The sequence below is a fragment of the Xenopus laevis genome, chromosome 1L, assembly GCF_017654675.1.
Source record: "Xenopus laevis strain J_2021 chromosome 1L, Xenopus_laevis_v10.1, whole genome shotgun sequence".
In the NCBI taxonomy this organism is placed as follows: domain Eukaryota; kingdom Metazoa; phylum Chordata; class Amphibia; order Anura; family Pipidae; genus Xenopus; species Xenopus laevis.
Genome location: NC_054371.1, coordinates 40,655,403 through 40,672,446, shown reverse-complemented (window position 1 = coordinate 40,672,446; position 17,044 = coordinate 40,655,403). Strand labels below are relative to the sequence as shown.

General features: G+C 37.1%; 1 protein-coding gene across 11 annotated transcripts in view; it reads left to right on the top strand.

The window, feature by feature from the left end:
• fryl.L (FRY like transcription coactivator L homeolog) overlaps positions 1 to 17,044 on the top strand; it is a 211,861-nt gene that overhangs the window by 131,955 nt on the left and 62,862 nt on the right. For 6 of the 11 annotated variants that reach the window (XM_041588844.1, XM_041588838.1, XM_041588790.1 and 3 more), the window contains 9 exons: positions 3,280 to 3,419; positions 3,676 to 3,772; positions 7,156 to 7,235; positions 9,395 to 9,475; positions 10,106 to 10,274; positions 10,949 to 11,041; positions 11,727 to 11,825; positions 14,473 to 14,574; positions 16,558 to 16,602. In XM_041588844.1, coding sequence (XP_041444778.1) covers positions 3,280 to 3,419; positions 3,676 to 3,772; positions 7,156 to 7,235; positions 9,395 to 9,475; positions 10,106 to 10,274; positions 10,949 to 11,041; positions 11,727 to 11,825; positions 14,473 to 14,574; positions 16,558 to 16,602 — 906 coding nt within the window. The remainder of the gene's footprint in view (positions 1 to 3,279; positions 3,420 to 3,675; positions 3,773 to 7,155; positions 7,236 to 9,394; positions 9,476 to 10,105; positions 10,275 to 10,948; positions 11,042 to 11,726; positions 11,826 to 14,472; positions 14,575 to 16,557; positions 16,603 to 17,044) is intronic. The other 5 variants (XM_041588816.1, XM_018229741.2, XM_018229750.2 and 2 more) reach the window with 1 other exon arrangement.

Sequence of the window (17,044 nt, the reverse complement as noted above, 5' to 3'; positions counted from 1 at the left end):
TCATGGTTACACCCAGAGGGACCAAAACATTAACCAGATAGTAAGCATTCATTTTAATTGATTATGCAAGTCATATAAGTGATCCTTTTGTGCATGAACGTATTGGCCAATTCATGGGCAGCACTGTCTTTAAGTGGAAGGAGTGTCCCATTAGTGGTCTATACACACTGGTCAGTTCAGAAGTACCCAGAGGTGCAAAATGATGTGCGTACATGGATAAAGCATGTTTCCAAAAAGAAAATGATTTGTTATTGAAAACAGCATTTGACCATGTAAAAGAAGCGTTTGTTTTACTACCAATTTATCTAAGACCATATTATGTGCAGGTATCTCTTTCATAAAGGTATATTACACACCAATAAAGTCGCCTCCTTTGAAGATACCAAGGTTGAAGTGGCATGTCATTGTTTCCTTTGCAGTGTTGCCTAGTGATTTCTAGGGGCTCATAATATACATATGCTATATACAGTACTTGAGGGTATGTTATTAGCAAAGCAAACAATATACTTCTGGTTAGAGAGTATATGTTATATTGCCTGGTTAAATGTTGTCATGCATTTAAAATCCACAATTTAACCAGAGTGCGCTAATATGCAGTTAAAGGAGAAGTAAACCCTTCCCGGGACAGGGAAGCTTTTAAACTACACTGCCTGTGGGTATTGTAAATTTTGCAATGAATTTGTAATCCTTAAAGGGATACAGTCTTTTCCTTACTAAACAGTTATATTTTGAGCTAAAAATATGTACATATGCTTAAAGCAGTATACAGGTAGTATAAAAAAAATAAACATTTACTGCTGGGAAAGGGTATTGACAGGCAATCTGTCTGTAAACATCATAGAGGAATCCCATTCATACACAGTAGGACATAGAAACTCCCAGCACTGCAAAGCAGCAATGCTACCCAGCAAGCCATCATGCTAGGCAGGAATTTTAGATGTGGTCTTATGATCAGAGCCACTATATGAAGCAGGGTCAAATGCCCTTTTTCTTAAATGCTCATTAGGAAAAAGCAAAATCTGGTGTTTCTCAGATGTCCCTGAACCCAAGAGTACAGCATGTAGGTTAATTCCCATTTTAAATGGTAATTGCTTCAGAAATTTTGATTTCTGTTGCTCAGAAGCTATTGTAGAGGATTAGTACATGACTTTGTCTAACCTTGTTTATTATATTTTTGTTATAGTAGTAATATTAGTAGATTAAAGGGCGAATTAGCCTTTCCTTTTCTTTTTCAGACAAAGATCTGTTCATTCCCCTAAAATCCATTTTAATTTCTCTGGATCCTTCAGTAAACTGATATTATATGTTGGGCCTAAACCATTGGCCGGTGCATGACATTATTAGCGTTCTGTCTCTTGGTTTGGGATAACTAGAGTCTGGGTAATTGTTAGGGAACTTGCAATTTATTTGTCGTCTTCTGTACAAGACAGTGTTTTTGCTCTAGATATATTTCCATTTATAACTGATAAGCAATAACAACATATTTTTTTATGGCAAAGGTTTCCAAGCTATATTTCTGGCCACTGTAGAGGGGCCTAAATCCCAGCCTGAAGATTTGGTATTTGGGATTTACTGTTTATTTCAGTCACTACCAAGCTCTGGGGTTGTAGCCTTAAGGCCAGATAGCATTTGGGGAGAATGCCTCATTCATCTCTTATGTAAAACTGAATATCTAAATTCAATTTGGGGTGAACACATGTATGCACTCCTAGATATTCTTGGACCACCTAAATGCTTTGTTACGAGTGTAACCTTGTATAACTAGGTTCTCTGACCAAAAACTACACCTCCACAAGGGTTTCAACATAAAAAGTCTTACAACCACTGGCTTATTTGCTGCCCTGTACAGTTTAGGAACTATATCGGGAAAAGTGTGACAGCCATATGTTGACTTACTCTATCTATAGTTGTGAGCTAAGGAAAACCCATTCTGGACAGCATATTAGGCCTAATAGCTCATTTTTTTTTTTTTTAAATTCGAAAGTTGTACAATGTCATCCCGCATAAGAAAAATCACAGAAAATAACTATAGAGACTAACAATGGTAATGTATGAAATTAGTATAATAATAATCAAGATAATAAACATACCACATAATCTACCAGGCCTCATATATCCCTTAACAAACTGCCTTTGGAATTGTGTAGGGAAAACAAAGTATGGCTCAGCAGTTAGCTTTACGCTTCCATGGGCAGAAATGCACATTAAACAAAAAATGTGGGGTGGGGGAAAAAATCCAGTGCTCACAGCTAAATTTGTATTCAGGCTCATATTTCTTGCCTTTCATCCATTTTATTGCTGTGTAATGCTTACATAAACTGTGCGCGTGTAAACTTCCCACTGAATTTCACCTCGTGGCAAGTTTGAAAAGTCAGCTCAAAAGCAGGAATGCAAGGAGCGGACTCCATTCTCTTCAGAAGGTTTCCCTTCCATTTGGTCTGTGTGGCCATCATCTTTCTTTTATAACAGAACCATTTAAGATTTGACTTGTTCTTGCAAATATATTGCCCTTTTGTTTCCACAAGATCCTGTTCGAGCCATTTGCCGTAGGCTAGACTACTAATGTGTTTACACTGGGAACTAGTCTCGTTATATCTGTACAAACATTTAAATAGTATCTCATTTACCAATGAATAATTCATATTACAGTGAAGTTATTTTTAATATTTAATGGGCCACTATAATTCTATAATTTAAGATTTTCTTGTAGAATTTGACTTTGTAAATGGCAATATCTATGCTTGTACATGTTATGGAGCAAACTTGGGGTCTGTTGCTATGTATATACTTTTCCATTAACAGCTATTTTCTTTTAGCAAACTTCCATTGTTTTTTTTCCCCACCCCTGTTAACTTCTTCTAAGGCAGTGGATTTCACATATGTTGGCTTTGAGCCTGCCTTTGTGGACCAACATCTAATGAGACCCTTTAATCAGATATACATTGTTGTATATAGAGCTATAAAATGAGATTAGGAAGATGGTGGCCTAAAGTTATACTTGCTCTCCCATCCATTCAGAATTCTTACTGAGCTGAAGTGCCAACCAAGAGGTTGATGCCCTATGGATGGCATATCGTTCTGCCGAAAATACAGCCCCAGCACTGGAATTGTGTTCTGTGATGGCGCTCCTTATTCCTTATGTACAAATGCTCTAAATGGTTTTCGATAATCTCCCCCACATTTCCGTTAATTGCTAAATATTTGTGGCATGGGGTATTGTTTAATTTATCTTTGTAAACTTACTGTTTGAAATTTTGCCATCCTTGTTTTTCTTTATAGCTGATAAGCTCTATGAGCTCCGTAGCAGAGCACTGTCTCCCCTCCTTACTCCGCACCTTGTTTGACTGGTATAAGCGCCAAAATGGAACAGAAGATGAATCATATGAGTACAGGCCTCGTTCCAGCACAAAGTCAAAAGGGTAAGTAATACTAATAAGTTGGGGGATCTTTGACTCTGACTGAACCAATAATCTCTTTGTCTTCATACAATCATAAAAAATAATGGGCCTGTTGGGGAGCCATACTTTTTTTATTTCAAGTGATGCCTTCTGGTACATTCTTTCTATGTTTTACAAAGAACTGGTCAGGCAAATACTAGACGTAATTTCTGTGGCATTCTCTTGCCCTTCAGTTAACTGCAATCTAACTTAAACAGTTCCTGTCTTTCTTTTCTAGGGATGAGCAGCAACGAGAGAGGGATTACTTACTTGAAAGGAGAGACCTGGCTGTAGACTTTATTTTTTGTTTAGTTTTAGTAGAAGTCCTAAAACAGGTAAGCTCCTCTATTTTAGTTTTTTTATTCCTTGCTGTAGATAAGGGAAGTAAACATCAGTGCCCTTCTAGGTTGTTTTTACTATGAGTCCTTGAATACTTGGAACAGATATGTGATGCTGGTTGGTTATATTCACAACCAACTTCTTTTATTCCTTATTCCCAATTCTCAAAGGTCCTGTTGGCCTAAAAAATTATGTAAGTCATAAAATTATAATAAACTGAAAAAAACAAACAAACGACGGATGGGTCCTAGTACCCGCAAACATTTTTTAAGCGAGGGTCTTATAATAAAGGGAACATGGAAGAAAAGAAGTTGAATGTGAACCTCCACCTGCATAAGTATACAGTAGAACTGCCATTTCACTTTTTTCAGTGGACCTGAAAAAAATGATGCAAAATCTGGGAAATGCTTTATTTGTTGGTGGGACTAGAAAAAATTGTGTAAAATGATGGAAAACTTGAAATTAGGGGATGTACAATTGAGGTATCACTGTATTTGATGTGCGACAAGACCAGAAAGACCATTTCAAGGTCAAGATAGCTAGAAACCAAATGTCTGTAGCAAGTATGATTACTTTTATTATACTGGTAATTTATAAGCCAATATTTAGGGTCCAAACAGAGTGTTTGGTTTGCTATCTGTGTTTACGGTACATTTTACTTTAACTGTAAGCATTGTTTCAGTTTTGAACTTGTCAGTATTTCCTTATGTCAGCAACTACCTGGAAAAATGCCTTTTGTGATTTATTTAATTCACTGTATAGAGAGTTTATATCATGTCTCACTGTACTGTAACTCTTGAACACTATTAAAGTTGCCTTCCTTGAAATGTGTTTTTTAAATTACAAAGTTAATTTACCATTTCAGCCTTTGGTTTGTGGCTGTCTTGGTTATGACTGCACATTTGAGTTGTATCACCATTTGTGGTTACACTGTGGTGCAGTAAAAAAAAATTTTTTTTGTCCAGGTATTAAACTGTATTTGTTACAGTTCAATATCAGGATTTATATTATGTATTTATTATGACTTCCTGAGTAACATGATCTTGAAGAATAATTGAGGTATGCTCCTCATGTATCCATGATAGATGCCCCTCAGTGACAGATTAAGGATGTAAGTGTGGACCCTCACACCAGGGTTGCAGTTTAAACAGGCCAGGACAAACAGCCTTTGCCTTTTGCTTTTTCATGTAGTATTGCATAATCAACGTGTGTGATTGGGGAACTTGATCAAAAGGTCCCCATTCTGTGCTGTATCACAATCTAGTAAAATCAATGGAAAGAATCAGGAGTCTCCCTTTAGAAAAGCACTGATCATACGTACTATTACTGTCAGGGGCGTAACTACAGAGGAAGCAGACCCTGCGGCTGCAGGGGGGCCCAGGAGGTACAGGGGGCCCTATGAGGCTCTCATTGATGAGCAATTTGAACATATATTGGTAAAACAGGACAAACACTGGATATGTTTGGGGCCCAGCAACATCTAGTTACGCCACTGATTACTGTAAATAGGACAGGCTTGAAAATATATCCTAGGCATTGCTTTCCAAGTAAAGTCTTATTGCCAATGTATCTCTTTAAACACAACTTGCTGTCACTAGTTTACCACTCCAATTCCTAAGCGAGTGCATTCTGAACTTAACCTGTGCTGCTGTGGCTTGCCAAAGTGCCATGTGCTACCAGCAGTCTAAAAAGTAACAAAAAAGGAAGTTGCGCTCACCACTAATTTTAAACCATTGAGCGAGGAGGCAGATAGGCGGTGATCACAAAATTTATACAAATACAAGAGATCCTCTGCATTAAACCCATTATCAATATATTAAAGTAGAACTAAACACTAAAAATGAATATGGCTTAAATGCCATATTTTATATAATGAACTTATTGCATGCACCAGCTTCAGTTTCAGCTTTTTAATAGCAGCAATGATCCAGGACTTCAAACTTGTCACAGGGAGTCACCATCTTGGAAAGTGTCTGTGACACTCACATGCTCAGTGGGCTCTGAGCAGCTGTTGAGAAGCTAAGCTTAGGGGTCATCACAAATTATCAAGCAGAAAATGAGGTTGGCCTGTCATATAAGGTGATGCTACAAGACTGATTATACAATTCTGATGCACTGGTTTCTGTGCTGCCATGTAGTAATTATCTGTATTAATTACTAATCAGCCTTGTATTGTGACATTTATATTCTATGTGTACTGTATGTTTTTAGTCTGTCCCTAAGCTCAGTAAGTGACAGCAGCACAGAGCATGTGCAGTGAATCAGCAGAAAAGAAGATGCGGAACTACTGGGGCATCTTTGCAGGCACATATCTTCCCTGCTAAAGGGCTGTGGTTGCTTTGGGCTAGTATAGAAGCCCAAAACATGATGTACAACATTTCTAGCCTATGTCTGTAGTTAAGCTTTAGTTCTCCTTTAAGGGCATTAAGACATTTTGTGCTTTAAACAGTTGCTTGCTTAAGGCAGAGGTTGGTTTTCAGTAAAGGTTCTTGACCTATTGTGATTGCAACCCTGGTGTGCTTGTTCCGACCATTGCCACCCTGGATTATAGACACAGGTCTAACATATCAACCAGAGTTGTTATGGGTTATATCTAATCAGATTATATGCAGATTAGGGCAACTAGGGTTCTGAACAAAGCTCACAACATGCCTCTCTTTTTTAAGACTAGATACCTATTTGTTGATGGCTTCATTCGACAGCTAGTAGGTTGGTCTTCTCAGTCTTGCATTTATAGAGTCTTAAAGTTTTTAGTGGCCAAATTCAGATAATTTGCATTTATCGGGGGTTTGGTCTGACTGACAGCACCAGGTTAAACGTCATAATTTCCTGATCTGCAATAATACAGGTCGCCTCTAACATATATCTGATTTACTTACAATCTACCATAAGCTGGGGCCTAAGCAAACACTAATTTTTAATGGGACACCTACAATGCTGTCCCTTTATTTTGCCACTTCTCATTCCTTGGTTCATCTATAACTGATATACCCACATTTTAGAAGAGCATGTGTATCCTCTGGAGATTATACACTTCTAATAGATATTACAGGAATAAAGGAGTACAAGAGAAATTTGTCAGTAGGGTATGGCACTGCACAATTCCCTTACACTATTATTTTTGTGCAATAATCACAGCCTATATCAACCAATCAGAAGTTAGCTTTTATTGATGCAGTTAATTCTATGAAAGCAAACATCCAATTGGTTGTTTGAGGTGTTGTATTAGGGAGAATGAGCCGATTTCTGTAGAAATGAAGAAAATAACCCAACCTAAATCTGTATACATTTTCAGTTCTGGGAGGTGTTGGGGGAATGGTGTAATGCTGTTGCTTCTACTGGAAAACAAACCATTAACAATTTAGACTTTTTATTGTAGATTCCTGTACACCCAGTTCCAGATCCTCTTGTACAAGAAGTCCTCAATTTGGCTTTTAAGCACTTTAAACACAAAGAAGGGTGAGTTCCTGCTGTTTAGTGTTATTCCTTGTTTTTCTTTACTAACAAACATAGAATCACATAAACTGATCACGGACACGGAATGAGCTATCACTGCTGACTCCTGGGTTATGATAAGAATGATCTGCTATCATTTGTTTTGGGTTATTTTGTTTTACCAAATTTAGCACAGAACACCTTGTGTTCATTTCTGCTGTTTTGCAAAGTGTGAAATTGATTAATGCCAGCGAAAGATGGAAGAAATGACTATTGCATTTTCCCAGGCTGCGTAAGAAAAACTAGTGGTTTCTTTCATTCTTTTCTTGTGAGCTCCTCTGTGGTACCATTAAATGAAACCAGGATGGGAATAGAGTTCCTGTGAGAAATTATTTGTTGGAACGAAGTCCCTTTAATAGTTACATATAATCCAAATTGGTCATAGTTCCTTTTCTTTCTAAAGTAAGTTGGTCCTGCTAGGCTTATATCGGTGGATCCCTTGATTTCTATAGGGTATCTGTCTGTATCTTTTTCTGCCTTTCTGTCTGTCGCACACATTGAATGAATATCTATTTTTCCTATCTGTCTGTCTGTCTATCTATTCACACATATGAATATCTATTTGTCTATCTATTGCACACTGTATGCCCTGAGGATTGTGGGCTGTTACCATGGATAGGTGTTGATTAGGCAGAATTAGGGCAGTTTGGGTCAAGGTAATTATGCCCTTTATTATTATATCGCTGTCCTGTATCATCTACCAATTTCTTTTCAATATATAGTTCCTTAGCTAATCAGTTTGTCCTGCCTTTCATTTCTTTGCTCAATTAGAGAAATTATTGATCAATAGACCTTCAGTAGATTTTCCATGCATTCCCTTCCTACTGATGTCAGCTTACTTCCCTCTAATTACCACTATCTGTCTTAGTTCTCTTGTAAAGAGCAAATAGCCAATATTCCATTGTTTGTAACTGCCTTCGATTGGTTCATTTGTTCGCAGGCTCTGGATTTAATAGGCTATCGGATTAAGGCATATTCTTTACATCTTTGCTTCTTAAATCCTGACAAATGATTTTTTGCTTGAGAAAATTGCTCTTCTCTTTTTTTTAACCTTCAGCATTTTCCCACGTTCTGCCCTCACAGCATATGTCATTACTTTTCTACCAAAGGGAGGTTGATGTTTGGCCTTTGGAGACTAATCATAACAGTTTTTATATTCTATCCATCATTTTTACTTTGTTTTTCCTATTTCATTTGTCTTACCTGTATATTTTCTTATTTGCCTTGCCTTTCCTTCTCTTAAGAAAATATCACATTGCATGTTATTACCAACCCTATTTTACTCATCATGTTCTTATCCCTTTCAAATGTGCAGACACAATGGATCTCTAGTACCAAATAGTGCTACCTTACTGCTATGGTTGCAGTATTGTACAGTGTTCCTTTTATTTTATCCTATAACCCATTGATTTGATTTGAATTTGTCATGTACTAGTTGGTGGGGGTCTTCAAGGAGGTGCTATCTCACAATCGCTGGAGAGACAAAATTTGTGTTCCCCTTTTCTAGTCACATAGTAGATGTGAGACCTGAATATAGAAAACCAAAACGATTCCATTCATCCACATATGGGCAGTATATTTTATCATATTTATTCATTATGTATGAACCATCTGTTTCATTAATTCTCATTCAGCTAATGCGCTTGATTGTTTTTACGTTCTTGTAATAATAGATAAACATTTAATGTAAATATGGTTTGTTTGGAATGCCCTTCCCTTGGGGGTAGTGACGGCAGAAACAAATTTCATTGTAATTGTTTAGTGATTTAACATTGCATTTCTTGAAGTGACTTTCCCACATTGTAAATAAGGACTGAGAGTTTTTTTTATCTTAAGGAAATTAAATGTGGAAATATTCAGATGGATTCCCATAATAGAAAAAGCTACATGTCACACCATTACGCAAAGTACTGTATATAATTAAATATTCTGTTTCTTATTAATGAAAATATTTAGAATTTTCTTCTCATTAGCTCTATAGGCTATACAGTGTGTTTTCTTCCGCATGGTATCAGCAGACAAAGCTGCCATAGCCCTAAATGCTTTAATATTTTGAAACAAGGCCACTTTCATACTCATTTGTAGCAACAATTTTTACTGAACTATTGTTTGTTTGTTTCTAGGTATTCAGGAACCAATACAGGGAATGTGCATATTATTGCAGATTTATATGCCGAAGTCATCGGTGTCCTTGCCCAGTCTAAGTAAGGCATTGTTCTGTTCCCTGCATTTCCATATGTGTGTTCAGAGAGATGTAAACAAGCAGATATATTAGGAGACTGACATAATTATAATTTATTGAGCACCATCGTATTATGCAGCACTTTGCAGAATTTATTCATCATTTACAATCCTAATGTTTTATTGACACAAACATTGTGAAGGAGGCAGGCAGTTAAAAGAAATTGGAGGACCCTTGATCTTAAATGTTTAGATTAGTGATCTATACACTGTGCTCCTCCAGTTGGTGCTGAACAGAATGTAACAAGTTGGGCAATGTTGTTTTGCCACAGCTGAAGACATGTAGATGGCAAATCTGTTTTGCAGAGAAAGGATTGTCAGTCGTTGGCCTTCAATGTAGACAAGAACAGCACCTTCTTAATGTAATAAAAGACCTTTATTCAAACACGGCACAGAACAATAGTAGCAACTTTTCAAGCCATCTCTGGCTCTTTATCAAGCTAACACACCTGGTCACAGAGATTTCCTTTTAAACATGTTAAAAGTCGTTGGCCTTCCACATGTTATACTTCAACTTACAAGTTTTACATTTTTAAAATGAAGGAGGGTTTACTAGAGTAGAGTTGACAATACTATCATGACTTGTATTTCAGATTTCAGGCCGTAAGGAAGAAATTTGTAACAGAGTTAAAGGAGTTACGTCAAAAGGAACAAAGCCCCCATGTTGTACAGAGCATCATCAGCCTGATCATGGGGATGAAATTCTTTCGTGTCAAGATGTATCCCGTGGAAGATTTTGAAGCTTCATTTCAGTTTATGCAGGTGATTTTCTAATTTGTATTCTGCTGCAACAATTTTTTTTTCTGAAAACAAATTTTTGGGATGAATGATGGAAAACTAAAGCAAAATATATTAAAAAGACAACCACACTCCCTAAAATAAAGTAACATATTTTATTTTTGATTGTACACTTATGCATATTAGGCAGCGTGCTTTTCATTTTTTTCAGAAAAAAAAACATTTAAATACATATCTATCTTAATAATATAACAATATACAACCTTACATTTTAAGCTGGTAGGTTGTTTGGAGACTGTTAAATTTGCTTTTGAAAAATAGCAAATTTCATTGCTTGACCTAAAGCAGATTTCGTTGCCTGAAGTAGGTTAATTCATGTGAAAAGCTTACCCTTGTCTAGTAGTCCACAGAACTCATTGCAACCAATCAGTATATACCTTTTAGCGATCTGGTAAAAGTTATTATTAATAATAATAATGATTATGATGTTTAAAAAATAACTTCTTGGCTGCTTTTCGACTGGGCAAACACTTCACTAATATGCCGTAGTACTGTGAACGTCAAGATGTCTGCCTTAGTACATCTGTACATCTGTACTGCCATTTGCCATGTAAGATATTACTAAGTGGACCCAAAAATGGCTATAAAATACCATCTGTTCATATGAATGTTTGTTTCTCTTCTATGTAATCCAAAAGGAATGTGCACAGTACTTCTTGGAAGTGAAAGACAAGGACATAAAACATGCACTTGCTGGTCTGTTTGTAGAGATTCTCATCCCTGTAGCTGCTGTAAGTATGTTTTGTAGACAGCTGTAATTGTTGTATTGTTCTTTGTCCTACATACACTGCACAAAGCTTTCTGTCAGTTGATATTACAGGATATTAATTGATACCAGTTTGTTTGGATCTAAACTGTGTGTTTGCTAATTTAACTGCAATACCTGCTAAAGTCTGCAAAATACTTTTAACCAGGGCAGGGACAACCTATTATACTGATGAGCAATGACTTGCACCCTCCAAATAGCTAATAGTGAATCAACATTGTTGTTCACACTGAAACTGCCAGTAAGGGGGTTGTTTCAGGAACATGGGCAATACTATGTTTAGACCATGTAACCTTTAGCAACCTAAAAGGTATTTGCCTTCATTATTCCAGCTGCAAGAAAACTCTAAGTGCTCCTGGGTTGTTAAAGGGTACATGATGGGTCAATCCATACCTAACTTCTGTCCTGCTGTGTTTGTGATCCACTACTGTCATGCCTGCTGCCCTCAAGCTGCTTATAGGATGCTCATTTTACACCAAAGTATCTAGAGGGCCATGTTTCTGTAATTCTTTCAGGGATGTGCAACTTGACGTCCTCCAGCAATTGTGCTACAGCAACAATAGAGGGCTTCAGGCATGGTGTCCCAAATGTAATGTTATCTGTTTGCGCTGTAGTTATTTCTCATGAAATGTCATGTTCTCTTTACCAAGGCTGTAAAAAACGAAGTCAACGTGCCATGTTTGAAAAACTTTGTGGAGATGCTCTACCAGACCACGTTTGAACTGAGCTCAAGAAAGAAACATTCCCTGGTAATATATTCTCTCAGAGGAGGCAGCTGTGCTCCAATTCATTGATGGCCCCATGTTCTCTGAATATGCATGCCTTTGCTTCTTAGAAGGGGTTACAATCTAGTAATGAAAAATCGCAACGAATTAAGCAACTTGCCACATCCTGTGCTCCCAATTTGCATATTTACTAGCACTTGCTTTGACTTGGGGACCATGAAATCCAAAAACGAAGCAGCCATTATGTTGACAGTATTCAGTGGCAGCAGTGACAGATATAAGTTCGTTTTCCCAAGAAATGGAAATAACATGTCTTTTTATGTATAAATATAATCACACTTCAGAGAAATGGTACCAAATTTTCATATGAGCAGATTGGTAATTTAGAGGTGAATGCTTTTAGGGCATTTTCATTTCCTGGCATTAAGGTGGCCATAGACGTAACAATTACGATCTTTCTTGGAAAAGATCTTTCCAAGAAAGATCTTTCGTTTCAATACACACGTGTAGAGCTGAATCGTCAGATATACAGGTATATATACAGGTAGATATACGGGAAGAAACAATAGAATTCTACCTGTATGTGACAATTCAGCACTAACAGTGGGAGATGTTTGGGTCCCTTCAAAGGCACCCGATCAAAATTATCCGTCCAGTCCGATCGACGAGCCGACCGATATCCAAGTCTTCTGCCGATATCGGTCGGCTCTTTTTCCACCATACACGCAACGAATATCGGACGAAAATTTGTTTTGTACGATATTATCTGTGCGTCTATGGCCACCTTTACTGTCCCTAAGCTGTTACCTGCCCTTAAAATAAAAAACACATTTTAATTCAATTTAAAGGAGAACAAAATCTCAACATGGAATTAGGTTACAAATGCCGTTTTGAACTTCTGTACCAGCCCAAGGCAACCACAAGCCTTAGTTGTGGAGATCTATTCCTTTGCAAACTTCCCCAGTAGCTTCCCCTCTTCTCTGCTGATTTATAGTCTGGGCTGCTGTCCATTACCTCAACTTAGGGACTGTTTCACATTATATAGTATATATATGATATAAAAGTCATGATACAAAGTTGATTACATAGTAACATAATAAATTAGGTTGAAAAAGGACACACGTCCATCAAGTTCAACCTTTTTACTATTTTTAACCTGCCTATCTGCCAGAACTTGGTTCAGAGTCACATTACATTGCTGTATCACTGACACTCAAAATATGGGCTAACAAGATCCAAGATGGCAAGCTACTTTGGATAACTTTGACAGCTTGGATCGTTACTGTTATAGGTCAATTGAGCCTCTCTGCTGGTACAGTAAGGTCAGTACATAAAATGCACCATTTCTAGTCATAATAATTTTGTAGTTTTTCAGTTCCTCTTTAATTCCTATCTATACCACGATTTTGTGAGGTTTGGTGTCACATATCTAGTTGGTGGTGTATTTGCAAACCCTCCCAGAACCTAGAGGTTTGGTACTGTTGCACGTAAATCACCACTGGGTAAGTGCTTGTGACATGTATTTCCACCCTTGCTCTTAATTGGCTGATAATTACGTGAGAATTATGTGAACAATGGAGTATTCATAAGGGAGATACGGAATATGGCAGTTTATATTTACAGCTCAATATAAAAAGGTGTGTTAAATGTTATGCTCCAGATTACTGGATACTTTTACACAGTTGTTTTACAACTCCGCACACCTGCTCTAACCTATTAAAGTAAAAGGGACAAGTTCAAAGTGGTGGTAAAAGCAATAAAAAGCAGTGCAACTTAAGGGCAGTTTATACTTTTTTATTTTTATTTTTTACAAGGTACAATACATTGCACACTGGCCAAATTCATTCTACAGGTGATATTCCATGGCATAGCATGGTGTGAGCTAATGCAATCATTCTACAAATACAATTCTACGAATTTGCATAAATGTGTATGCCCAGAAAGCAAAGTCCTAAGTACACAATAAGCTGGGTCCCTTAACTTCCTGTTTCAGGAATTGCAAAGTTTGATTAATTACATTGGCGGCTCCAACTGTTTTGCACCACAGACCAGTTTTAAGCATGACAATTTTTACCGGGGAGGGGGGGATAGAGGAGGGGGAGCATTTCAGGGTTACCGAAAAAAATGTCCAAACAGCATTTTGGCCTTTTTCGCTATCAGTAGAAAGCTTCATGAGCTTTGCACATCTGTTGTCATTGCAATGGTGCATCAGGGAGCTAGGATTGCAGGTAATTAGAATTAGAGCCTTTTTCATTGTTTTTGCAGATATTATAGACTGCACTTGAGACCAGAGGCAGCCCAGTTTGGCACAGCCCCCTACCCGCCACTGGTCATCGGCCCGGTGGTTGGGAACCCATGATTTACATCAAAACAGTTCTGAGGATGTGAGTGCCTCTTGGTATCATCTGTATCCCAGTATAAGTGCACCAGGCACTTTCTACACAGGGTGCTATTTGGGGACTTGATTGAATGACTGCACTGAGAATAAAAGTGTGGGGATAATGGAATTTTAAAACTGCACTGGCATAGAGCTGCTAAACCTGGGCTGCTCTATGGCATTCATTTGCTACCAGACAAACTCATGGAATAAACAGGTGTTGTTGCCTTTTTAACATCATTTTGTTCAGCTTGTTACTTTGTATGTAAAATGTGTTTTTTCCCTATTTTCCAGGCATTGTACCCTCTGATTACCTGCCTGTTGTGTGTCAGCCAAAAGCAGTTTTTCCTAAACAACTGGCACATATTCTTACAAAACTGTTTATCCCACTTAAAGGTAAGGAACGAAACCTTTCCCATGCCTTTTTGTCACTCAGGATTCAGAAAATACAAAATAATACTCTCAAAATAAGGCATTGCTCAGGTCTGGAAATAATTTAAATCTTGTATATTCACATATTCTCCCATATGCTTGATGGTAATTAAATGTAATTTATCTTGCTGCTGTTATGAGGAAATGTCACTTTTTTGTCTGCTAAACCCCATTACTTTGCCTTCACTTGTGCATTCTCTGTATAATTCAATATACCGCAGTAACAGTGGGAACTTGTCTTTAAACTTTATTCCTCTCTGAGTAATTGCTCTGTATGACAACTCATTTAATGGTATTCATCCTCTCCTCGCTCAGTGGGTTTCTGGGTGGCTGTACTTGCCTAATGATTTGCTGCATGTCTGGTGATTTAACAAGGTACAATCACATCCTGGTTACAGCAATTCAAAGCATCCTCATTACATGTCTGTCCTCTTTCTTTTCTCCGTCTGGCATTGCAATGCATGGCTTTGTTTGTTCATTTGCTTCTTCACCCCCTAAACATTCTCATTTATACTTCTATTTTACCTATTTTATAGGAAATTAACCATTTTTCATTTGCTTTTTAATTCACTTTACCACAGTGCTTCTTGAGCCCTACGCTGTGTACTTCTTTACATCTTTCTTTGTAATGTCACATTAATACTCTCATTTATTCTAGCCAGTAACTAGAAATTGATCTTAAAAAAAAGAAAATTTGGTCATGGGGTTAAACCCACGAGGTGCTGAATAAAATACATGTTTGCAAACAATGTGAATATTAATGCCATCATTCATAACAGACGAATCTACTAATTATGTTTGTTTTAGTTATTAAAAGCTACTTTGGGATATATATATATATATATATATATATATATATATATATATATATATATATAGGTATTAAAAGGGTGGTTGCTTTACGTTTAGTTTTATAATATTTTAGAATAGCCAGTTTTAAGCAACTTTGCAATTGGTCTTCCTTATTTATTTTTTTTATAGTTTTTTAATTACTTGTCTTATAATTCTTTCCAGTTTTTAAATGAGGTCACTTATATTAGCAGCCAAAAAACTATTGTTCCACTACAATTCTATTGCTATTGTTTCTCTTGTTAGGTCCTCTTCTATTCATAGTTTCTCATTCAAACCACTCTCTGTTTGCTAATTTTATTTGACCCCAAGCAATAACATAACTGCTGGAATTACAAACTACAGAGTTGCTGAACAAAAGTGACATCTTTAAAAAAAAAAAAAACACACACCGATAATACAAAATGAAGACCAATTGCAAATTATCTTAGAATATTATTCTCTACGACATACTAAAAGTTAACACAAAGGTGAACAACCACTTTAAAAATATTATAAGGCATGGCCTATTTAAACACGTGGCCTAAAAGCACCTGGCACACACTTCTCACCTATATGTTGCCATGGAACTCCATGATGGCTTGCATTTTTCTTTATAGGATAAGTGATGTTAGGGACCTTTAATTAAATCTATAACTGCATAGTTTATGAATGGTAGGTGCAGTCAATGTTTCCATATTCATTCATTCATTATAATAAACACATTTATTTTCTATATAACTATAGACATACAGGTCAGGAAAAAACATTTGGTAGCCTCCTGGTCTAGCTGTTACATTGCTATAGGTCAGAGAATATAATTTAGTGCCTTTCTTTTGATGTGGAACTCTCAGAATTCACATATTTACCAAATAGCAGTGTATATCCTTTTACAGAACCCTTTTCCCTAATGTGAAATTCTCCCTCCTTACAGTCGTTACCCCAGGACCTTACTAGGACTGGCCACTGAGTAGCCCACTGTAGCCCACTCACACAGCAAAGCAAAGCTTTTATTTTGTTTTTAACGTGCTATTTGTTTTGTGCTTTTTTCACCTAACCTGCATGTTCCTTCCATTCTCATGTTTGTTATGTTTTGCTGTCTCACATTGCTTTGTTTAGATGCCATCTAACAACAGTATCAGAAAGCAAATAGAAACCCTCCAGGTGAGTTCCTGTGTTAAACTAGGGAAGAAATGGTCAAGACATGCTTATTGGCCTTGTCACCCCAGTTCTCCATAGAGATATGCTCGAGCACAAGCAAACCTTACTAATATCATACTATAATTTGTTCCTTGTTTTTAAATGTTTTTATATTCAAAATGGTGGGGTGCAGGCATATAGCACTTCCACTGAGGATCACACAAGCATGATATGGGTCAGTAACACCTAAACTATTGTTTTCCAGACTTTTACAGATCAAGCATACCCCTACCCCCTTAAGGGAGTCAGGTGGTCAGGCACCCCTTGATGATAAAGTTAAAAACATGACGTCAAGCCATAGCTTACCGTAATTCTAACCTTAGCTGAACTTTAAAGTGGGCTTCCAGGAGTATCTAGGACAGATAGGCCCATACAGTCCCCAAACAAGCGTTCAGGCTAGGGCCCC